Below are 25,591 nucleotides of genomic sequence, written 5' to 3'. Positions count from 1 at the left end.
TCCGGATTTAGCCCCCAGTGATTATCATTTGTTTGCACCCCTTAAAGACCATCTGTGAGGGAAGAAATTCATGACAGACGAAGCACTGCGGAGCGATGTACTCCAGTGGCTACGACAACAACCAAGTTCTTTCTACACCAAAGGAATTCGGGAGCTGCCAGAACGATGGCAACGGTGCCTCGGCGCGCACGGAGAATACTTTAAAAAACTGACATAGTTTGGTGTTTCTTCTGCTACCTATTTCCTCTGCAGAAATAAAAGTCCCGGTCAACCTTGAACGACCCTTGTATCTTTCAAATTGATTTATCAAATTTATCAAATAAAGCAAGGGCGTAACAAACTGCACTGATTAACCAGACGTTTGTGATAGTGTACTTACTTCAGAACTGTTGGTGAGAAAATTGTATTTCCAAACTGTGAAAAGGCCGAGATGATACTTATCTATGGCGAGTGTAGGAAAAATGCAGCACAAGCGTGCGGGCTGCATGCATGACAGCATTTCAGTTCGGCTCTGTCGACGGGCATAGTGGGGATGCGCCTTAACGCTCAACTTCACTTTACAATTACTTGAGAACTCCTTGACGTATTACAATGTAACAAGGCCATTCTTAATGAATTTTTCCGTACTTTCAAGTGACCTGAAAATAAAATGGGGTTTCCATAAAAAACTAAGTTTGTGTTGAAAATCGTACTTCCTTACGTAGTTCACTATTGTGTTCACTAATATCATGAGCCTCTCTCATACCTATATATCTGCGAAAGCAGTTTTCAATATTTTTTGTTGTTCACGAAATATTTCCGGTGGTAATCTTAGGTGACTCACCCCGTATATTTTGATCCAGTGTTTTGAAGTAATGTCTACTTTTTTGTTAGGAATTTCAGCTAACTATGTCCCGCACCGTGTCCATGCAGTGTAAGGAGTCATGCTTTGAACTCTGGCTAGGGGATGCGCAAAGATTCGAGTCTCCTGGGGAAAGTGTAACCACTTTTCTCCTAAGATTTTGGGCAGTGTATGGGACCGGTGGCTACCTACCATCATGAGTAAATTGAGGAGCTAAGCATGAGTAGGGTAACAAAGTCACGGAAACTTACAACGACGACTGGGGGTTCGTCGTGCTGACCACACGTCACCCCGTAACTGGTTGGAGTGAGGTCTGCAGTCGGTAGGTAGGCCCTGGCACTTACGTGTTGTTGCACCAAGGAATTTTATTATTAACTGACTAATTAATTTTAAAACTAGCTGTCACGGTAACAATATTTTTTAACAGAAACAAAATTAGCAACAGATTCTTTTCAAATTACTTTGTGACTCTTTAATTGTTAACTTGAAAATTTGTAACGTGTAGAAGACCTAATTTTAGCAACTCTGTTTCCAACTATATGTCTTCTCTGGACAAGTGAAACGAGTTTAGTGAAATTGGCTCTGGCAAAGAAGCATGCTAAATTCATAACATTCCACCTTATTTGCAATCTGTAATTTCTAATTCTGTGCCAAACCTTCAGTGTTTTCGGTGGATTTCTGGATTCATGTGGAATATGTTTGTCAAACTAGAAAGTAGTCATTGTCGAATAAGTGGAACTTGTTGGGCTTGAAATGGAAGAGAAAGAAACAGGTGCAAGTGAAATGATACTATCACATCCAAAATATTGTGTCTGGCATAAGAACAATATTTCGGAATGAAATAATTTAAGTAGAGGCGACTCCTTGTTCCAGCAATATTTCTTGTGATAATATACATAAATAAATACAATAAATAAGACACACATAAACTTTCACATATGTATTTTATTACAGTTAATGATCATTGATTGTGTGTAATTTGTTTGCAAGAATTTTTCTATCAGAAAGTAACAACTGTAGAAGTACCTTACAGTTACTCTTCCAGTACCAATTTCTATAACTAAGTTATTTTTAAAGTGACTAACTGTAATTGTAACTCAGGATATATTTGGACCTTTCAAAAGGTTACTCCCCAATAACTGGTTTAATCCTATCATCATCAAAACAGAAATCTGTTCATTTTCATGAAGAAGAGAAAATAGATACACCCTAAAAACATTGTTAAAATACTGGGGATGCCAAAAATATGAATACACAATTTAACTCGCATACTTTTCAGACCTTTTCATGTTTAATCAATTTGAAATAATGGATGAAGGCACACTAAGCTTTGAACAAAGGAAATTTATCTTAAAGTACTACTGACAGCTTGAAAATGAAGTACAAGTGCAAATACAGTTTAGGAGAGAATTTCAAGCAGATGGAACAATTCAGAATAGCAACAAGAAACATTCCGGATGACAGAGGACATCGACGAGCGACACAAACCAGGAATTGTTGATGGAAAAATATCGCCAGAGTTCAAGAAAATCTGTGCGGCAAATGTTTCATGAGATAGGAAGTTCAAAATCAAGCATCCATTGAGTTTTGAGGCATTGGTAATGGAAGAGCTAAAATCCAAAAAGAGTCCATGCTCTCAGTGCAGATGATGTGGACCTGAGAGTGCAGCTTTGTTAGTGATGCTTGGCAAGATATGCCAACAGATGGATTGAACGAAGAGCTTCAAATAAATATCCACGGCTTGCACCAGACTTCACGCCACTAGACCTTTTCTAGTGATACATAAAGGATAAAGTTTACAGTATAATACTGGCAAGAGTTGATTAATTGAAGGCAGCAATTAACGAGAATACGTAAAAATTCTGAACTATATTATTCTTGATGTTGGCAATTCCGCTTTTCGCATTTCCAACAGTGCCTGGAACAGAACGGTCATCAGTTTCAAACAGACATTGACAAGAAAAAAATACTCATGTCTGTAGAACATTTTAAATTTTGAAAATGAACTGTGTATACATTTTTCTGGTATCCCCTATATGTAAAAATGAAAGAAAGCCTTTGGGAATGGATGATGTACAAATAACATTGCATGTTAAGACCCATATTCAATAACATAACAGCCATACAAGTAACATTGACGTTTACTTAATTATGACACATTTTAACAAACTTTGAAAATTCTTTAGAATCATAGGTTCTTACATAATTTTCTTTAAGTGAAATGTACATCAAAAATAATATTTGAAACAAAAATTACCATTTTCACATAAGATCAATGTAAAATTCTACGAATATTTTCTATAACTTAAATAAAGTAAGAACATTAAGTGCTGTACCTACGATTGCCACTGGAGTAGTGGCGACTAATACAGCAGCACCAGTCACTGTTCCAACTACTGGACCAACATATGGACCAGTACTTGCAGCTACACTCTGTGAGGTTTTGTCAGCAATTAGAAGGACCGCCTGTGCAGAATTTGGAAGATCTTCATACGCTTCCCGTACAACCTGTTCGTAACATACAAAAGATACATTACTTTGATTTATGTACCCAATGAAAGCTTTGGGGGAAAATCCTAGGATTTTTTTTGTTTATTAAGAAGTGTAACGGGATCATCTCACTAAGACCATTTGCATCCTTCTTCCAGCATGGGAACAGAAGGCCCTTAGTTCAAACAGAACTAATTGAAGACAGCAAATTAATGAAACAAGCATTTGACCATAACAAATAATATGTGAACAAGGGAACACACATCTACTTCACAAGCTGTAAAGTAGCAGTCAGTACACAGATGTAGTCTAAGGAAACACGTAACACCACAGGTGATTTAATGAAGCAATGTTGATTCAGATTGTGCTGTAATATTGGACTACACTGTTTCTCGCTAAGGAAGTGCTGGTTTAAAGTAGCAGTAAGTCTAAAGGAAAGGTCTTACGTCATTATATCATCAGTCTTTGTGTGAGATGAGAGGGTGCTTATCTTTTGGGGACAATTTAGATTTGACAGTTATAGGGTGCTCCCAAATGTTTTTCTTACTTTGGGGAGTCAGAATAAGATTTCATAACTTGTATTTTGTTATTGTTGTTGTTATTACTATTATTATTATTATTATCATCATCATCATCATCATCATCAATGTTAATATACAAATCTTAACATTGAAATTTTGTGAAAATACCTTCGCACTGTTAACATATTTTGACTTGAGTCGACTATTTAAATAGAAACTGTATTCACCTTGCTAACTTTTCTTAAACATCTATCACTTTGTTGATGAACAATTATTTATCTTGTCTTTTCTCATGATGCATACAGGGTCTGTATTTTAAGTAATGAGAATATTTTTTTTCTGCCGCGACTAGACGTCAGAGCGCGCTGGGACCGATTGGAGTCGGTAGTGGGGTGTGTGACCTTGAAAGCGCTCCAAGCGGCAGTTGCCTGCTGGCGTCCATTGAGGCATGATCACGCGTGGCGTGGACGTCTGCAAAGTAGTGTGTGCAAGAGCAAAATGCAGCAAAGCATGGAACAGCGGTACGCGATCAAATTTTGTGTGCGCCTTGGAAAATCTGGTGCAGCAATGCTGGAAATGATTCGGCAAGCGTACGGCAGTAACAGTTTATCACAAGCGCAAGTGTTTCGGTGGCACAAAATGTTCAAAGAAGGCCGGGAGAGCGTGGAGACGAACCCCGCGCAGGGCGCCCGTCAACAAAATATGAGTTCTCTAGTAGTATACCCTATTGGTTTGTGGCTTTTTCCAGGAACAAAAGAAAAGGAAACAGGAGGAAGAAGCCAAAGCAAGAAAGTGAAACAGGAGAAAGAAGCCAAAGAAAGAAAGAGAAACAGAAGTAAGGTGGAAAAAGAAAGAAAATGCAACAGGAGGAAGAGAGAAGAAGAAGGAAAGAAAGACAGGGAGATGAAATGAAATTCTTAATAGAAGTAGTAAGGTCAGGTTGCAGACTAAGTGATAGAGCTAAGTAAATTCATGGAAGATACTTCAAACGAAACTGAAGATAAGTTGATCAAACTTAAACATAACATGAATCGAGAGGTTGAAGAACAGAAAGAGCAATGCTATCATAGACTTTATTAAGAAGTGGAGACCCAGGCTCTGGTAATTTAATAATTATAAGTATTATATAACAAAGATTCTGATGCATTATGGGCTAAGGATATTGCCCTCCCTAATGACAGGAAAGGTAAGTCGCGGTTCATTCATAATAAGTGAAATTGGAAGACCTTTGATCAATTTTATTATTCATTATAAAATCAATACAATTCCCTGAAAGCTAAACAACTCTTGAGGAATAAGAGATACCAAAGGTCTCTTGGATTAACCTTAGAGGAATATTGATGGGAAGTTTATGGAAACTGCTGCAAATGGTAGAAAGGTGAACCAAGAAGAAGTGTTAAATTTCATTATTAGTCAACTTCCTGTGAAGGTTCGACAGTTAGTTCTAACCAGAAACCTGAAAACTATGAAGTAGTTAGCTAAGTATCTGAGTCGATATGGAGCTTCTAAGTCTCAAAAGAATATTGTACCTGGATGAGGGAGAAAATATTTTAGTTGTCTAGATTGGGCCTCGGAATATTTGCAGATTCCCATAGTAAATGAACATCAGGATTATAAGGAATTTATTTAAATATGAGGTTCCTGGTGCTTCACAAGAATGCCGTTCGGATTGTCAAATGTGGTAGCAATCTTTATGCATGTGATGCATTCATTGTCTGAACCGGAGACCAAAATATTTATGACCATCTAAATAGATGGCTTGCTTATATTAGATGAGACCCTAGAGAAACACTTTCAACACCTTGAGTGAGCATTCTTCAAAGTGAAAGAAAAAAGATTCACCATAAAGCTGAAAAGTGTGAGTGGATAAAGACAGAAATTAAGTACCTTAGTGAAATAATTGTAGGAAGCTGGGTAAGATTTCATGCTAAGAAGGATGACGCTACACTCGAGATTCCTAGATCTCTTTCAGCATTTTTTTTTGGATTATTAAATTAGAGAAGATATGAAAAGGATCTAGCATGGAAAACTGCCAATATGGAAAATCTATTAGCATAGAATGTAAGATGGGAATGGACAAATTAAAATGAAGCAAGTTTTAGAGCTCTAAGGAATTAGTTCAATACACCGCTTTATCTCAACAAGATTTTATTAAGTTATTTTGTTTGCTATGTGATGCCTCCTTGACCAGAATGGGTGCAGTCTTATTCCAAGAAAAGTTACAACAGAATCACAACTTTGAAAGCATTGACAAAGTTCAGTATGCCAGCCAAAAATTAAAGTATACAAAAGGAACTCGTACAGTGAAGGAGTTAGAATGTTGAACTGCACTTTTTGGAATTGATCATTTAAGATATACTTGTATGGAACAAAGTTTTACATTTACTCCGATCATAAGAACTTCATATGGCTAGAAAACAGCAGAGATTAATATGATATGTTAACCAGATAAGATATAAAGCTGCATTTAACTATTCTTTTTTACATATTAGTGGGAAAGAGAATGGCATAGCTGGTGTTCTTAGCTAGTACCCTCAGATGAAATAATCAATCGGAAACGAGGTTTTGAAAGAAAAATGATATACTCTGTAGAGCAGGCTCAAGCACTAAGCACGTAAGTTTTGATGTATCCAAAATGTCCTGCATCATCGTGTTTAGCAGTTGCCAGTGCAACTGTTTGTCCTTATAGAATAAGCCCTGATGAAGTAAACAATTTGAATTTTGCCTTAACATCATTTCATCGGTATGTTTTTGGCATCCTCCCTCATGAGCTTGAGTTTACCCATTCTCTGAGTTCTTCGTCCTTTACGCTTTGCACTCAAACCAACCCTATAGAGTATGTGATTTGATTCATAGCCTCGTTTTTTAGTAAAGCTAAAAGAGGTAACTTTCGGCAATAGGATAGTAACGGGTGCGGCACGAAAAACTAGCCCCGTTCTGATCATTAAACAAAATGTACAGTACATTTGAAATAATAATGATATATGTACTTACTGTTTACAATAGACGTTGAATCATTAACCTGAAGTCACATTTGCGTACGGGATAACATGTTCCGCATGACAGCTTGCAGTTCCGCATGAGAAATGCTGCGCACTGTATGTGTGATATGGTCCTTCAGTTGCTGCAAGGTACGAGGATTTTTTGCATACACCTTCCCTTTCACGTTTCCCCAAAGGTAAAAATCGCATTTGGATAGGGTCGGAGACTGAGGCAGCCACAAGTGCTTGCTGATCAATCAGTCGTCTGGAAACACAGCGCCCAATCTGCTCCATGGACAACGCGGAGGTGTGACACGTTGCCCCGTCTTGTTAGAAATGGCAGTACTCCATTTCGTAATCGGTCAACTGTGCGTAGAATTCTTCGAATATTCTGAGGTATACAGTGTTGTTCACTGTTTCGTGAAAGAAGATAGGGCCAATAATGGGCAGACACTTTGCACCCCACCCCCAATTTCTGTGGATGCAGAGGTTGCTCGTGATAAAGACGGGGATTGTCTTGGGACCAGTATCTCGTATTCTGGGAGTTCAGATACCGAGAGAAATGAAATCATGCTTCATCACTCATAAACAAGAGAGTTGGGTCCAGACGACCGTCCACTATCATCTGATTAAGCCAATTGCGATATCTGACACGCTTTACCTTGTCAGGTGGCTTTAATTCATGCACTACGGTCATATGATATGCCCTCGTGTGCAACTGGTGGAGCACACGTCGATACATTCTGTCGGAGGCACCAACTTTTTGGAGCCAATCGTGGTGTCGTGGACTTCTGGTTATCATTTCCTATATTCTGCCTGCCAACTCAGGTGTCCGCACAGGTACAGGTCTGTTTTTGATGCATTCGCAACCGATCCTGTTGCTCTCCATTTCTTGCGCAGATTTTGCATTGTCAACTTGGAGGGAATCCGACGATTGGGAAACCTTTCGGCGAACATTTACTTTGTCTCTTTTATCGAACGCGTCTGCACGTAAAATTCCACTATGGCAAATATTTCTTCAATCGAATACGGCATGTTGAACAGTACTGTGTGCAAACACAGAAAAATTACGTCCGCCACAAGGCACTCACTGCAAACACTGAAATGCGCTTGAGAAGACAGATCATTATTGTCGGCATGGCATGTCGTTGTGACTCCACCCACCATCACCTAATTTTTCAGTCCACATCACGTATGCAGTTTGTCTGGTACAGTACCATGATATACAACTTACATTAAATGCACATTTTGTATATTATCGGAACGGAGCTAGTTTTTCGTGCCTTGGGGCAAATGGGCACCCCTGGTATGATTCAACTAAAAGATTTCAGAGATGACACTGAAAGAAGGACAAAAATTCTACAGCTTGTTTATAATTAGTACAAAGTTCAAATTTTACAATTATGCAGAACATTCTGCTCTATCTTCGTTTCTGATGTTCAGGCATTATTTTCTAACCCGACAATTTTCCACTTTTCTTAGCTCTTTCAGATTGGTACAAAAATTTTAAATGTACATAATAGTACAAAAATACTATAATACCGGTAACATAGCATAACCCAAGGATAAGGTTCACAATTAAATATGAAACTAAAATTTAGATATCTTGTCCACTAATTTACACCAAAATTATACAGGGTTATTCAAAATGATGGACTCACTTTCGTTCATGTATATTTCCTTGAATATACAATGAATATGAATAATATACTTACAAGAGAGAGAGAAAGGTCTAAAGTTTACAAACTTACAATAGCGGTTATAGATGTTCAATATGGCCTGTCTGCTGCACGGCAAACATCTAAGCTGTAGCCAAACTCATCCCACACACGAAGATGCGTCTTGCGTTACTGAGTTCACTACAACTGTGATACGGTTCCACAGGTCAGCCAAAGTTGTTGGTAGAGGTGATACATACACTGTTTCTATGACATATCCCCACAGGAAAAATTCACATGGCGTGAGATTAGATCACGGGGGCCACAACAGAAGAGCCAGGTCTTCATTTCCCATGCAACCTATCCATCGTTGAGGAAGGGCTTCATTCAGAAATCCTCAAACAGCAAGGTGCCAAGGACCGGTTAACGTATCTGGACTGCGCACATAACTGTCTTCAATTCGTCTCACGTCCTCCTCTGACACATGCGGTCGTCCCGTGCTTTTTCCTTTGCAGAGACATGCAGTTCGTTGAAATTGGTTAAACCAATGGCATATGTGCTTCTTAGTTAGCGGTTCTATGCTGAATCGGAGACGGAATGTCCGCTGTACTGCAGTTGCCGACTCAGTTTTGCCGAACTCAAAAAAGCAGAGAACCTTATGCTGAACAGTGGCCATCTTACTCGGAACTGACCTGAAGTGTGCTTGGTGACGCGAGCGTTGGCACTCGAGCGGTTGGTTACCCAACTGCGCTCTAGCGGTAGTATTCGAAACTTTAGACCTTAATCTCTCTCTCTCTCTCTCTCTCTCTCTCTCTCTCTCTCTCTCTCTCTCTTGTATGTATATTATTAATATTCAATGTATATTCAAGGAAATATACATGAAGGAAAGTGAGTCCATCATTTTGAATAACCCTGTAGTTTGTACTCTATTTTTGAGTCGTACAAAAATGGTACATTCTTTTGTAAAATACGTTATGATGGTACAAATTATGGAGTTCCAAAGTAAACAATAAATGGTTCTAAAGACAATTGGCTTCAACCGATTTTTAGCAATTTACTCATTACCGGGAAGAGCGAACAGGGGGTGTCAGACAGTTGCTCTTTCTGCAGTGGACACTTTTCCATGCTAAAAAATAAGGTATAGAATATGACATGCATCGACGTACTGGCGTGGCAAAAATATGGGTATTGGTATCTGTGTGCTTAAATTATGGGTAATCGGGAACCAATAGGATTTATATCTGAGTGAGAAGTATCCAGATGACGGGTATCTAGTTATTAGCATCTTGGTTTCAGATTCTGGATACCCAGGTATCAATTGAATGACACCCAGATATAGATACAATGGGTATCTGGGGGTTAGGAGTCCAGGCAATATGTCTCCAGGCCATCGAAATTTGAGTATAGCGATGATAAATAGTCAGATATTCTCATGATGGATATCTGCTGATTCGGATTTCAAACACTGAAGTAAAAATATGGATAAATCCAAGTTTACAGGTATTTGGCTGATATGTATATTTTGATGAAAATCTGACATTTGTTGAAATATCTGGATGGCGGGCATACAAGTAATCGATACATCTGGCTCTTCGCACAATTTGAATATACCGATACCTATAATCTAGATTTATGTTATTAAAATTATTTATTTATTAGAATGTTATTGATTGGTACACAAGCAATACACATATCTGAATAGCAGTCATCTGAATTGCGAAGATATTGATTATCAATATATTATATTCATCAAATTTATTTGTTGGGTTATTGGTTCCTTGATTTGGTGTTTTAAGTCCACTTTATGCACAGCAAGGTAATTGGGACTGGATCTACAGTTTAAAGTGAGATCCGAAGTGCCTCTACCGGGTATCGAACCCGTGACCATTATTTGTTGGGAATTTCTGATTCACATTACATAATCCAGGCGGTGCAAATTCAGATCCCAAAAATTAAGATAAGTATCTCTATCCTCAAATCATGCAGATATTTATATGATAGAGATATAATTCTTCATCTGAATTTCTGAAATCAGATAAAAGGTACCTGATATACAAATGAAATAAATTTGTATTGCTCATTTCCAACATAATATAGTTAAGCAGTGAACTTGGAAACTGAGGTTCGCTAAATACAGAAAGCCATAAGGGAAAAATCACACATAGCCTAAAATAAATATATATAAAGTAAATATGTACTAGTCTTCAAATTCTACTTTATGTACAACACTTTTCTAATTTAACTACATGAACTGAAGTGGTGGCATATGTAAATATTAATATTGCATGTAATTATAAGAAGAACAAACTGTTTCAGGAATTATGGGTTTCACTTGATTGCTTAATACGAAAATAAGAGAACACCTGGATCTATCATTTGCACACTAAAAGCATGGTATTTCAGCTACGAATATAGTAATTTATATTAAAGAAATCGCTGCATTTACAGTTGCTTTGTTTATATTTTGAATAATATAATGTTTTGAGTCACTCTTCTTGTTTTGTATATTTATCAAGCGTATAACGCCGCCAACCTTCAATGATGAGGAATCAGCAGTCACGGGAGTGTAACAGGAAATAGTAGGAAATGAAATAAAAGTCAGCATTAACTCGGGAGAACGGTTGGGTGCAGGATAGAACATGCACAGCCGGCTAACGTTCGGAAATTTGAATCTCGCTTAAATAGATCGCGTGAAAAGATCTCGAAGTTATATATAATAGAATTGTCTTAGAGTACGGAATCATAGTCTGATTATCGATTGATACGCAAAAGAGTTACAGCGAGGAGTGATCCGCCATCAGAGCTTAATTTCAGGGACCGTGCTTGCACAGGAAAACTGGCGGAGACGATCTTCACGTCTAGAACCAGAGGTAACGAACATTCTTTTCTCTTACATCACGAGCCTGCCAGTCCAGTCAACGGGAGTGCTTTAAAGCGTAAATGTTGTACGAGTTACCTTCATTTCTCAGGGGTGTTACCCCATGCTATGAAAGTACCTCTCACATAAGCGAGTAGCTTTAGGTTGGTTGGCATAGCCTAGATTAAGATCCCTAACAACCCTGTATTGGGTTTTATACGTGATGGAGATCTGGTATTTGTCATTCATTTCCCCCCGCAAAATGTATGAAAAATTCTATTTTCTCCTTTTGGCTTTTTAAAATTAGGCCTTTCACTCCATTTCAGGAAAAGACGATAACTTTGTCAGTTTTTTGGCTAACTCTGTCCGTTAACTTTGCGTGATTCTAAAAACGTGCTTATTGCATCTTTTAAACACACCTGTAGCCCAGTGATCACGCGTAGTCGCGGACGAACACTACCTGTCAGTACCTTGGTTCAAGCCCCGACCCCCAAGATGACGTTCGCCGGTTTTGTAAACCCCTTCATGCTTTAAGTTATCCTCTTTACAGGCACAGTGGGCGAAGATGCAACGAAGCTTTTTGACTGCGTGGATAGCATCGCCACTCTTAACGAGTGGGACACTATCAAAGTGATGCACATATTCCCTGCTCTTTTGACAGGCCCAGCGCTTCGTTGGTACAAGGCCTGGAAAGCTGCACAGCAAAACAGGGGAGTGACCTACGATCATCTTAAGACCCAGCTGATCGACAAGTTCACAGCTGATCGACGAGTTCACGGGCTCGGTCGATAAATTGCACGCAACTGATACAATTAAATGTCGCCTCCACAAAGATGGAGAATCGGTCACAGACTATATTCGTGACAAACAACTTATGTTGTACCGTCCCTATTCCAATATGCCCATGGCCAAACTCATTAAACACTTGACCCTGGGCCTCTAACCCGAATATATCAGGAAGACGTACAAGCGGGAATACGCTTCCGTTGCTGAATTGGAAAAAGATTTAAAAGAGTTTGGGAAGCTTCAGTTTCTCATTCGGAAACGTAAAGTGCAGGAGCTCTTGTCGAAAGGTAACACCGACTCCCTCCTTGCACAGATGAATGACCTGAAAGCACCGAGTCCACGTTCTCTCTCGTTACATGACACGGCTGTGCCATCTCCCGATGTCACACGCACTCGACACTCCCCGGAACTTGAAATGAGAGTCAAGGTCCTTCAGGCTGACTTGACTCGGTCAAGCACAAAACGAAGGGAAATCGAACCAAAGACCCTCGTCCACAGAGACAGGTCTCGAGGAACAGTTGAAGAGCTTGTCTCTAATGACTTTCATCACGGCAATAATTCCTTTCACGGCCAGTCCTCTAGAGCTTTCTTTTATAGTAATACATCCTTTTCCGGCCGTGGACAAGGAAAATACAGCCCGTCCAACATTAATCCTCCTCGATATTATCGAAATGACCAGAGACCACAGTGGCGGGTCAGAAACTCGTGTTTTAAGCTTCCACGCTTTAAATCCTCATCGTCGCGACGCGGTGGAGTAGATCAAGGGGAACGCCGAGAAGGGGTCAGATGCCCTAGGTGTTCTGACCCCTACCACACAGCCCATGTTTGCTAGGCTAGTGAAAATTATTTAAACGGCCAATAGCTACTTGGAGAAGAAAGATGCAAGTAGCTCGATTGGTAAACGAATCTCAGTCTCTATCTTCCCGAACGCAGAGTTGATTTTTATTCATGTGCAACAGGATGGACAAACGCAGGAGTTCCTCCTGGATACGGGATCACAGATCTCTATTATCGGCACGAAAGACGTTGCAAAAAGTGCTAAACGCTTCCAGATTGATACAATTATCAAAGGCGTGACCAACAAACAACTTGCAATTAACCTTTAAACGGCCAATGGGTCATATATGATCCATAGAATGTACAGGCGAAAACAGCCAATGGGTCATATATGACCTATGGTGCCAATTAGAACATTCACGTGCTTTTAGGACCTTCATAATTGTAGATGAGGTTGTAAACGCTGACAGATGTTGAAATAAGACTTTGAAATGTCATGTGGAAGAAAACCAACCCCTCCCCCTTTCTCTAATATGCAAATTAGCTATTTTTGGCTAAAATTCAGGATTGTACATATTGTGTCATATTTCAGCTTGTATGAGAACTAAGGATTTGAAACAAGTTTCACTTTGTTGAAAAAGGTCTACTCTTTGAAAACAATGCAAAAGTTTGCATCCTTTTTCCAAAATAACGGGAGAAGAGGGGGCGAACGCCAGATTTTTGTTTTTTAATTGAAAATTGGGGACGTGGCCCCTCCCAAACCCGTTTTTCTCACTTGGGGTTTCTGAATTGTACACGGTCGCGTGCTCCGATATTTTTGCTTTCAAACAAAAGTTATCCAAAGTAGATTGCTCAAAGTCTCCGAGATATACTAATTTATTCTCTAATATGCAAATTAGCCATTTTTGCCAAAATGCAGGATTGTACATGTTGCGTCATATTTCAGCTTGTATGAGAACTAAGGACTTGAAACAAGTTTCACTTTGTTGAAAAAGGTCTACTCTTTGAAAACAATGCAAAAGTTTGCGCCCTTTATCCAAATAACAGGAAAAGAGGGGGCAAATGCCAGATTATTTTCATTGAAATTTGGGGACTTAGCCCCTCCCAACCCCGTTTTTCTCACTTGGGATTTCTGAATTGTACACGGTCGCGTGCTCCGATGTTCAAACAAAAGTTATCCAAAGTAGATTGCTCAAATAGTCTCAGAGATATAACGTTTTTCTGAAATAAGTGTAGAAATTTAAAAATCGCGCGCAAAGGCCAAGGCGAGAGAGCTGTTACTTTCGAAAACCGGCTCGGCTGATTAAAGGTTAAAGAAATCGCTCTATTAACCTTTTCGATTAATGGTTATACCTTTCGACATCACTTTCGGGTTATTCCAAATTTTAAACAGCTATTCTGGGAAATAATAATAATAATAATAATAATAACTAGAGCTCGGAAGTTTGGCAAAATGCCTCTTTTTATTTACTGCATATATTGATAAAATTTTTCCGGATATACGTTTTTTATGTTGTTTCGAATGTTTTAGAAGCCTTTTCATTTTGCCTATTTGGGACCCCACTGCCTATTTTTAATTATAATGCCTTTTTCTGCCTTTTTCAATGAAATTTGACCATTTTTTTAAAAAAAATGTTGGCATTTATTTTTCTTCCGTTTATTACGTGAATAATTTTCGTACTTGTACTGTCTAGTATGTTTGTTTTGCGTAGTAGTTGTGCTGTCTAATTTGTTTGTGTTTGTCTTGTGTAGTAGTTGTGGTGTGTTTGTGTTTATATTGTGTTATAGTTGTGATGTGTTTGTGTGTGTCTTGTGTAGTAGTTGTGCTGTCTAATATGTTTGTGTTTGTCTTCTGTAGTAGTTCCTCCATTCATATTGGGGGTTAGGCGTAGAGCTGACAACTCTGCACTGTAAAAAACCATGTCAAGAATCAGCAATATAAGGCCATGGATGTTCCCAAGGTAAAATATTCCGGAGGTAAAATAGTCCCCCGTTCGCAAAATCTCCGGGTGGGGACTACTTTGGGAGGTCCCTGGACTAAGGATAAGATCTACGTTAGGAATAAGGATATTAAATTAGGCACCTGGAATGTTCTGAGCCTTTACCGGCCTGGGGCATTTCAATGTACAGTTAATGAGATAGTTAGGTATAAATTAGATGTAGTAGCTGTCCAGGAAGTTAGGTGGCCAGGAGAAGGGAATTGTAAAACTAAAAATTATACTTTTTTCTATGGTGGTACTGAAAATCATAATTTTGGAACAGGCTTTTTCATAAATAATAGAATTATCTCAGCTCTTAAAACAGTAGAATTTATTAATGATAGGATATCATATGCAGTTTTACAGGGTAGGTGGTGTAAAATTATTTTAATAAACATACATGCACCAACGGAAGATAAAGATGATAATACTAAAGATGATTTTTATACAGAGTTAGAACAGGTCTTTGATAAATTTTCTCAGTATGATATGAAAATTCTGTTAGGTGACTGTAATGCACAGATTGGTAAAGAAGAGACATTTAAACCCACGATTGGTAAAGAAAGTCTTCATGAATTAAGTAATGATAATGGTATAAGATTGATTACTTTTGCAACCTCAAAGAATTTAATTGTGAAAAGTACCACTTTTAAACATAGAGATATCCATAAATATACCTGGTCTTCTCCAGATGGTAAAACTCATAATCAGATAGATCATATTCTCATTGATAAGAGAAGGCATACTAGTATAATAGACGTTCGTACACATAGAGGTGCTGACTGTGCCAGTGACCATTATTTAGTAATTGCTAAATTAAGAGAAAGACTCTCAGTGATAAATCATAAGCAACAAAATCTAAAAGTTCTAAAATTTGATACAGGAAAGTTTACAGATGAAAGAATTAAGAAAGATTACCAAATTAAACTGTCAAATAGATTTGATGTTTTGCAGGATTTAAATGATGATGAAAATATAAATGAAACAGACGTAAATAAGAATTGGGAGCACATACGTAATGCAATAGAATCAGCAGCTAAAGAAAGTATAGGATACCATAAACCGAGAAAAAGTAAGCCATGGTTTGATAATGAATGTCATAATCTAATAGAAATAAGAAATCAGGCTAGACTTAGGTGGTTAAATAACTCTGATGATACAAATCTAAACAATTATAATAGAATAAAGCGAGAAGTTAACCGCACGTTTAGAAGTAAAAAAAGAGATTACTTGAAAAGCAAAATTAACGAAATTGAAACAAACAGCAAAAATAAAAATATCAGAGATTTATATAAAGGTGTAAATGAGTTTAGAAAGGGGTGGCAACCTAAAGTAAACTTGATAAAAGATAAAGACGGTGATTTTCTAGCTGACCCAAGCGATATTCTAAATAGATGGAAGAACTACTTTAATGACCTTTTAAATGTTCATGTAGGAGATAAATCAGAAGTGAATGAAGTACACACAGCAGAACCTTTAGTTCCAGAACCTAACTTGACTGAAGTTAAAGATGCTATTAAAAGGCTAAAGAATAACAAAGCACCTGGCATTGATTTAATACCAGCTGAGTTAATTAAATATGGTGGAAATTCATTAATATGTCAAATTCATAAATTAATTTGTTTAATATGGAATAAAGAAGAAATCCCTCAACAGTGGAAAGAATCCATAATTGTTCCTGTGTTTAAAAAAGGTGATAAAATGAACTGCAATAATTACCGTGGAATTTCTCTACTCTCAACAACATATAAAATATTATCTAACATTCTTTTAACAAGACTAACCCCATATGCTAATGAAATTATAGGTGATTATCAATGTGGATTTAAACGCAACAGATCAACTACAGATCAAATTTTTCACATCAGACAGACACTTGAAAAAAAGTGGGAATATAATCAAAATGTCCATCAGCTATTCATTGATTTCAAAAAAGCATATGATTCGGTCAAAAGAGATAAATTATATAATATATTAGTAGAGTTTGGAATACCTAAGAAGCTTGTTAGTATGATAAAAATATGCACCAGTGAAACAGAAAGTAAAATTCGTGTGGGTATTAATATGTCTGACAAATTTACAATTCATGATGGGTTAAAACAAGGAGATGCATTATCTCCATTGCTCTTTAATTTTGCCTTAGAATATGCTGTTAGGAAGGTAAACGAAACTAAAGAAGGACTAAAATTAAATGGTGTGACTCAGTTGTTAGCATATGCAGATGATGTAGACTTACTGGGGGATGATGTGAATACAATTAAGAATAATGCTAAAATATTTTTCAAAACTGCTAAAGAGATAGGTTTGGAAGTTAACAAAGAGAAAACTAAATATATGCTTACAGGCCGAAACCAAGTGTTAGGTAATAATCAAAATCTAATTATTGATAACAACTCGTTTGAACCAGTTTCCAAATTCAAATACTTAGGAGTAATATTAACAAATGAAAATTCTATTAAAGAGGAAATAAAAAGTAGGCTTAATTCAGGAAATGCATGTTACTTCTCTCTTCATAAACTTTTGTCTTCTCGTTTAATATCTAAGAAACTAAAAGTTAAAATATACAAAACCGTAATTTTGCCTGTAGTACTATATGGGTGTGAAACTTGGTCCCTTACATTGAAAGAGGAACATAAATTGAACGTATTTGAAAATAGGATCCTTAGGAAAAATATTTGGACCTAAAAGGGATGAGGAGACAGGTGAGTGGAGAAGGTTACATAATTTAGAACTACATAATTTGTATTCATGTCCAGATATTATTAGAATAATTAAATCAAGAAGACTTAGGTGGGCAGGCCATGTGGCACGAATGGGAGAGGAAAGAGGAGTTTACAGGATTCTTGTTGGGAAACCTGATGGTAAGAGACCAGTAGGAAGGCCAAGACAAAGATGGACGGACAACGTCGAGATGGACCTAAGGAAAATCGGTAGGGATGGAAAAGAATATATAGATCTTGCTCAAGATAGGGACAGATGGAAGGCCTGTGTTGCTGCAGCCATGAACCTTCGGGTTTAAGAAGGCTAGAGAGTTAGTTAGTTAGTTATTCTGGGAAATTATTTTCTCACCAATCAGAGGGCTAACTTTGATTTTTATACCAACCGACTCACACTATACAGTTTTGGATCTCCAGTAAAGTCCAGTCTTCGGGATAATACCCGAAGAGCCTTTGACGTTTCTATTAAGGTAGCACATATGATAAGAACTAATCTGCACTCTGAATTCGTCGCACCGAGGAAGAAAAGAACCAAACCTCACACCTATCTTTGTATTCCAGTAAACTTAGTGAACGCTGTTGACAGATCTCACAAGTTATTGGAACCTGACGTGACCTTTCAACAACAGACTGGATTGTTGATACCAAGGCCATTTTAAATTCACAAACGAACCTTATTTGCATTACATATCCATTTGCTCATAAAGTAACCATTCCAAAGGGGACGCGCATCGGCACAGCTGATTCTTGGGAACTTCCGTCCCCGGCTGAAAGTCACGAAGAAAGTCAAGATGAAAGTGCCGGATAAAGTTCTCCCTCTGCACATATAAATATATCCGAAGAGCCGGGAAATGCAAGCAATACATCTCCGGGCGACAGAAATTTGATATCAATCCGGACCTCGAGCTCCATCAAAAACAACAATTGTTGCAGCTCTTACACGAGTATTCACATGTATTTTCCTCGTCGGAGCAGGACGTTGGCCGAGCTACGAACTATATACATCGGATAAAACTTAAGGACGATGTTCTTTTCATGTCTAAGCCGTATCCACTTACGAAAGTAGTTGAATGATCACGTTGACAACCTCCTAAGACAGGGCATTATTAGGGACTCATCTTCTCCATTCAATTCCGCTGTTTTCCTCGTTCGTAAATTGAATGGGAAGTACAGAATGGTACAGGACCTAAGGCTTCAGAACCAAAATACCGCCTTCGATGCGATTGCCATAAATGAATTGAATGAGACCTTACACATAGGTGGTAAACTATTCTATTGTTCGTTAGACCTGCATCATGTTCTTTTCAACTGCCCTTCTCAGAGAATTCTAAGCCTGATACAGCCTTTATCATCTCTGGGAAAGGTTATTACGAGATGAACTTCGCACTTATGGGAGCCTCCACGAGCCCCGCTTGGCTCATGCTTTGTATTTAATTAGTGTGTGCAGGTATGGACAGCTCCAAATTTGCGTCATACATGGATGACTTATTTTGCTTCTCAGATCAATCCCAAGACTTGTTAGTTATCCTAAAACAGATGTTGAATTGCTTAGCAGCGGCCGGACTCAAGCTCGTCCCGGATAAATGTAAATTTGCCTACTTTCAAATTCTTGCTATTGGAAATTTAGTTTGTCGTTTCGGCTACAAAATCTCGTATAAAATATATAAAATAATTGAGTCAATCACACACTACATCCGGCCGTCGACTGTCTGTGAAGTACGCCGCTTTCTGGGTCTGACATCATAAGTCAGGTGGTTTATTAAAGGATATCCGGACATTGCTGCGCCACTGCAGGCGCTTGTGGTCAAATGTAATCGTTTTAAATGGGAGTAACCTGACCTACCTGAAAAGGTAGGTTTCGAAGCCTTAAACAAAGCTCTTATTACGACTTCTGTACTTTTGCCTTATAAACCGGACAAAAAGACACGCGTCTATTCGGACGCCAGATAAACGGTTATTGCCCCGGTCTTGATGCAGCCAAATGCGCAGAACGAGTGGCTCCCAGTGGCTTATTGTTCCAAAAAATTGAAAGATCACGAGAATAGACTCGGGATCATAGAACTTGAGCTTCTCCCGATTCTTTACGCCTTTAAGAGCGTCCGTTACTATATACTAGGACGCCATTTTGATCTCTATACAAATAATGGAAGCATAACGTATTTGAAAACCCAAAGCATCTTTTCCCCAAGCTCTTATGTTAGACAACCGCAATCGACGAGTATTCCCTTACGGTTTCGCGTAGGTCCACTCAGAACATCGCCGACTCCCTGCCTCGCGACACGGGAATTGAAGCGACGGACGATGAACCTGAGTTGGAAGAGCCTAGGGTTTTGTTTTTGCAAGATGAAACTGTTGACATCGCATCGCACCAGCGACCTTGGAACACCCGGATGGGGTAGGGAATAAAGCCCCCCTTCCTCCAACGGCAGGCATGTTACCACATTACGGAGAACGTTGTATTATACCGACTTCATAAATTAGCCTCTGGTTAGAAAAAAATATGTGTATTCCTAATGCCTTGCGTGACACGGTGGTTCATTTAATACCAACCAGTGGTTCACACCTAGGATTTTCGAAATCTTATAACAGCGCCCTCAACCATATTTGCCCATGAATGAAGCAGTTTAAACAGCGAAAAATCCGGAAATGCGCAGTTTGTCAAGCTAACAATACACCTATTGGTTACCAGGCCTTAGAGTTGCTGAAGTATCCCCGCAAAACAGTTTCTGTCAATCGCGATTGACTTCAGTGGCCCATATCCGGCCTCAGGAGCACTGAAACACAAATATATCCTCGCGGCGACAAATTTTCTCCACTCGCTTCATGGTCGCTAATTCGATGCCCGACGTGTCTGCAGAGACGGTAGCCGAATTCCTGTATGAGGACATCATCCTCCGTTTCGAGGGCCCCGATAAGGTCCATACGGATAAAGGCAGCGCCTTTACTTCAAAGCTCTTCCAGGACTTAAATCAGAAGCTAGGAGTACAACTAAAGTTCACGCCAACGGCATGTCATAATCCCATCGGGCTTCAGGAACGAAACCATGGGATACATCAGCAAATACTTAAGAACTATGTCAATAACGCGCATGCGAACAGGTCGGACATCCTCTAACTAGCCCTGATCTCGTATAATACGTCTCGCCAACAGAACTTACGATATACCCCGTTCTTTCTGCTTCACGGCTTCGAAGCCAGGACACCCTGGTCCGCCATACTTCACCGAGATTTGCGCGTGACTGCGGAGAACAAACTCTTACACAAAGCACGCGCCGCGGCGGCCAAGCATCTCCATGCTCACCATCAAGCAGTTAAACCGGTGTATGACAAAAGGCATGAGTAGTGGTATTTGTGGTACTATAAACTCACGAAAGGAAGAGCACCTCTCAAGCAGATTTGCTATACTTAAAACAGGCTCAACATGCCTACATGAGTTTTTTGCTCAAGTGTGGAACTCTTGCATAATCCAAGATTTTTGTAAAAATGCCCTCAAGAATTTTTCGGAAAGGAAGAGCTTTTTCGGAAAGGAAGAGCCTCCTTGTCTATACTTACAAAAGGCACTTCTGTGAGATTGTTGTCCATAAACTTGTCAAAAAAATGCCCCTCTTGACCACACTTAAAACTAGGCCACCCACACCCATACACACACCCATACACACACCCACCCACCCACACCCACCCACACATATTTACTTCCGGTCCACTTCCGGTCTACTTCCGGTCCACTTCCGGTCTACTTCCGGTCCACTTCCGGTCTACTTCCGGTCCACTTCCGGTCTACTTCCGGTCCACTTCCGGTCCACTTCCGGTCCACTTCCGGTTTAAGTTTAATTGGATACCAGCTTCAATTTGTATATCTAGTATTAAGATAATGTAATTCTTCTAGAATTGCTCCGTGACTCTCTCATTTTTTACATCATAAACATATGATTTTTCACCTATGAGAATAACGCTACATATGGTGTCATCTGGTAAAGCCTCGTGGAATTCACAGATAATTTTAATATTTGTCCTGTCATTAACCACAACCTGTTTCCTTTTTGAGGTGTTAATTACAAACATGGGCCTCCGTGCTTTGAATTCATCTGGTGTGTAATACATGTCAGTATTGCCAGTAGTGACGCGCTTGAAGGAAGAAAAAGCCTCATATAATTTAAGAAAATCATCCTTGGACATGTCTAAATTGTAATTTTCTCTAGGAAATACCTCATTTCTGCCATTTTTAAGATATATGTTCTTGATGTTGCAGCTATCAAATTTACTTGAATTTTTTTCCTGATTGTTGTGTCTCCCAGTCTGAAACAGTACCACCACAAAATCAGGCATGTCAAATTGAATACTGGAGAATGAATTTGTGGCATCAAATTCATAATAAGTACCAGTGGCAACCTTCTGTACGCATTGATATGTGTAAAATTGCAGAGGAATCTGTGGATTTTTTAGGATATCAGCTTTGTATTTAAGAGCATAACTGGCCTCATATTCAACAACCGGGATTCTTAGCTCCATAGTCTGAATAATGCATTTGCCTGCATCTGGTAAGGTATTAGGCAAAGCTTCCCCTGTAGAATTTAATGTACTGTACCTCATCAAAGCATTATTATCATTTGCAGCTCTTCTAAATGTAATTCTTAACCCGCCTTTCCACATAATATCTTTGTAATCCGAGAAGAATCCTGGCAACAGGCGCATGGGGAACAGCACTGTGTGGTTTTTAGATAATATCTTATCACCAGCTTCAAATCCGCCTATTTTGTAGTAAGAAGCCTCGGTTTTGGATAATTTTAGTGTGGCCAAAGCTGTTGAGGTAATGCCGGGATAATCCACTCTGTTTATAACAACACCATGCTTTCTGATCTCAATTTCAGAGAACAGATGTGGCACAAAATTGTCCACCAATCTTATGTTTGAATTTGCCGGATAATCTGTTCCATCGAGCTTTACAACATCAAATTTGATGTATAGATCTGCTCTGTGGGGGTGTATAAAGCCGTCCCCTACATCAAGATCAACCTCGATCTCTGTGTTGGGTTGATTTAAATTTGCAAATGTCCTCCTGTTTGGGGGGAATTATTGTAGCTCATAACTCTCAATATTTTCCATTGTATGTATTTTTATTTAAATGTTAATCTCTATGATTGCAGTTGTTGTGGCTCCAGCAAAATCAACTAATTCTTCTTTTTCATTAGTGACCATCAATTCAATATAATCTATTCTATTATGGCACACAGGAAAATATAATGTTGGGGATGGATTGTAGATGATGGGCTCCATGAATTCGGAATTAGGTTTGAATGTTGCAATGATGCCAGTTTGTTTGTGAGTGCCTATGCCATTTGATTTGGTGATCATACCCTCGGCCACATTACAGTGAATATTCAGAGTCTCTATGGCTAAGAATTTAGGTATATTCATAGCAGTGTGTTTGATGGCCGCTTCAAGTTTTGTGTTGTTCTCAAAGCCTAACAGCTCTCCTATAGTACCCAGATCCACTGTTTCTGTAGCAGATACAATCTCTACTCTGTGAGTGACAGAATTTTGACTTAACACTATACCTCTGGGTAATTGAGCATTTAGAGTGGACAGATTATATTGCCCTGGAGTGATGACAATTTTTTGATCCCCTATTGCAATTGTGTTGTTGTGGTGCGTAATATTAGGTATCAAGTATATGCCGTAAAATGCTCTGAGAGCTATTGTTTTGGGATACACTATGTCATCATGCAATTTGAGTTTCAATATTGAATTTTGGCTGGTGAGATGGAATACCCCCATGATGTTTCAGATACCACAAGGCTTTTTGAAAATCTTCAATTGTTGGTTTATTTATTTGAGACATATATCTGAGAACAGATAAACACAAATGTCCGCAATTAACATCTTTGAAGTTTTGAACACGGGCATTATTGTAATAAAGATTAGCTGATTTTAAATATTTTACTAAATTTTCAGGTGGAACACCTCCAAATGAATCAAACACAAATGCCTCATCGTTTAAATATTTAAGATAACAAATCCAGTGAGTGCCCTGATTTTTGTACTCATCCAAATTAACAATGCCACACTCTTTGTTGAGTGGTTGTTCTGGTAAAGAATCAGACATGTACACACCCCTAAAATGTTTGATGCCCAGTGGCTTGATCAAAGCTTCAATATCTTGGTTTGTAAGCGGCTCTTGTTTTTTTTTAAACTTATTCATGGCTCTCTTAACACCTTTGCCTTTTTTCTCCATTGCCAGGTTATGGCGCTTCTGCTCATCTAATTCTGCCCTATTTTTCTTGGCATCTATTACTGTTTTTGCTATGGCAGCTGAACCCCCAGCCAAGCTCCCAACAGCCCCGAGAGCAGCTAAGATGGCAGGGATGGTAAATATGAAACCCCCTGTATGCAATTTTTTTCTTGATTGCTGTAATTTTTTTAATTGGGGGGTACTAAGCAACAATTTCATACCAAATCCCTTTGCAAGACAAGAGCTTTTTTTCTTGCGCTGCTTTTTGGTTAAAAGACTGTCAATAGTTTTAAGAGATTTAAGACCTGCATAAGGTATTTGATACATAACACCCTTGGCCTTCATTGTAGGTTTATTATATACATGTTCACAGCCCCCACCCCAGTTTTTGTTTGGTGCTCATAGCTATGGTGGTTCCCAATGCTGCTATTTTTTCACTCAAAGAAGCATCTTTGCTTACAAATCTACCAAATGCAGCCTCTTCTAATTTCTTGTCTGCAACATGTCTTTTGTCAAGATCAGAATGTGTGTTGTATGCTATGTCATGGTCTCTACAAGCAGCATCTAGGGGATTAACACCGGGATCACCTCTGTTTAATCTATGGTCCAATTTTGTGCCTGGACCACAATACTGATAGCCTGGAATATGTAGTTCAAATGGCAGCTTGTTTATAATGTCATTAACAAGGCCCCGACCCTCAGAAACATTCCAAAATTTAGGTGGTAGAGTATTAATAATTTTTATGAGATATCCAATCCCCTTAGGGTCATTCACTATAAAATTAGATAATTTGGTGCTTATCATGTCCATAATTCCAACTTTTTCATTGTAAAAATTGTGGTTCCCAGCATTTTCCTCCCCAGCTATCACCAATAACCTATCTACAAGTTTCCTGACATCATCAACCCAGACAAATTCTTTAGGCAGGGTGTTGTATTGTTTGATTCCACTACCTGTCTTGATCTGTGACCATATGGGCTTGATTAAATTGTTGTATTTTGCTCCACTGCTAGACTTGACTCTTTTTTGTGTGGGATCATTGTTCTGGTATAGAGCATCTGATTTTATTAATATTTCTTTGTAATCCTCATAATCTTGATCTGTATAGCTTCCAGGCCTTTTCCTAGTTATCAGTTCCCACAATCCAGGTGTGCCGGGGTACTTAACAAAAGCACCTTTTTCTCCGAGACGAGATTCTGAATAAACAATTATATCATCTCCCATAAAAGTTACTCTGAAATTGCCAATTCTATGTATGATGCTCCCATCAAGCTCTGTGTCAGCATATAAGCCAAACACCTCATCTTTGTTGTCTTTAGGTGTGGTTAAATATTTTTGAGCAAGAAGACCCAATTCAATAGGATCCTGAGTAGCTTCAATTCTTCTAGGAGCAACAGGACTAGGTGTATGAATACTGGAAAGTGGGGTGAATGGATAATCTAATATGTTCCTTGCAGCTACAGGCACAAGCTCTGTGATCAAATCTTGATTTTCCTCTGTAACAGTTTTGATATTCTTACCTAAATTATTAATAGCATCAATTACAGGCTGTTCTGTTTGTTTGTGTTTTTCATAAATTCCACGGTTCTCTGATTTCCATCCCTTAAATCTTTTTACAAGATAATCTCTTAATTTAAGATCGTCAATGATTGGTCGTTTCATGGTTGTTTATATACGTCTCAACGTCTAGAAAATCGTTGATTTTATTTCTGTATTTTCCACTATTAGGTGTTCTTGTCATATCAATAGTGACAA

The 25,591-nt window shown here is 38.6% G+C and overlaps 1 protein-coding gene across 1 annotated transcript in view; it reads right to left on the bottom strand.

Annotated features, from left to right (window-relative positions):
- Positions 1 to 1,754: 1,754 nt before the first annotated feature.
- The window catches only part of LOC145988917 (atlastin-3-like), a 284,911-nt gene continuing 261,074 nt past the window's right edge, over positions 1,755 to 25,591 (bottom strand). Inside the window, exon 12 of the mRNA XM_083124215.1 lies at positions 1,755 to 3,349. Within this exon, the coding sequence (XP_082980341.1) occupies positions 3,140 to 3,349 (210 nt within the window). The 3' untranslated portion in view covers positions 1,755 to 3,139. The remainder of the gene's footprint in view (positions 3,350 to 25,591) is intronic.

The sequence above is a fragment of the Lepisma saccharinum genome, chromosome 6 (genome assembly GCF_977018435.1).
Source record: "Lepisma saccharinum chromosome 6, izLepSacc3.1, whole genome shotgun sequence".
Classification (NCBI taxonomy): Eukaryota; Metazoa; Arthropoda; class Insecta; order Zygentoma; family Lepismatidae; genus Lepisma; species Lepisma saccharinum.
This window is presented reverse-complemented; position numbering and strand designations above follow the sequence as displayed.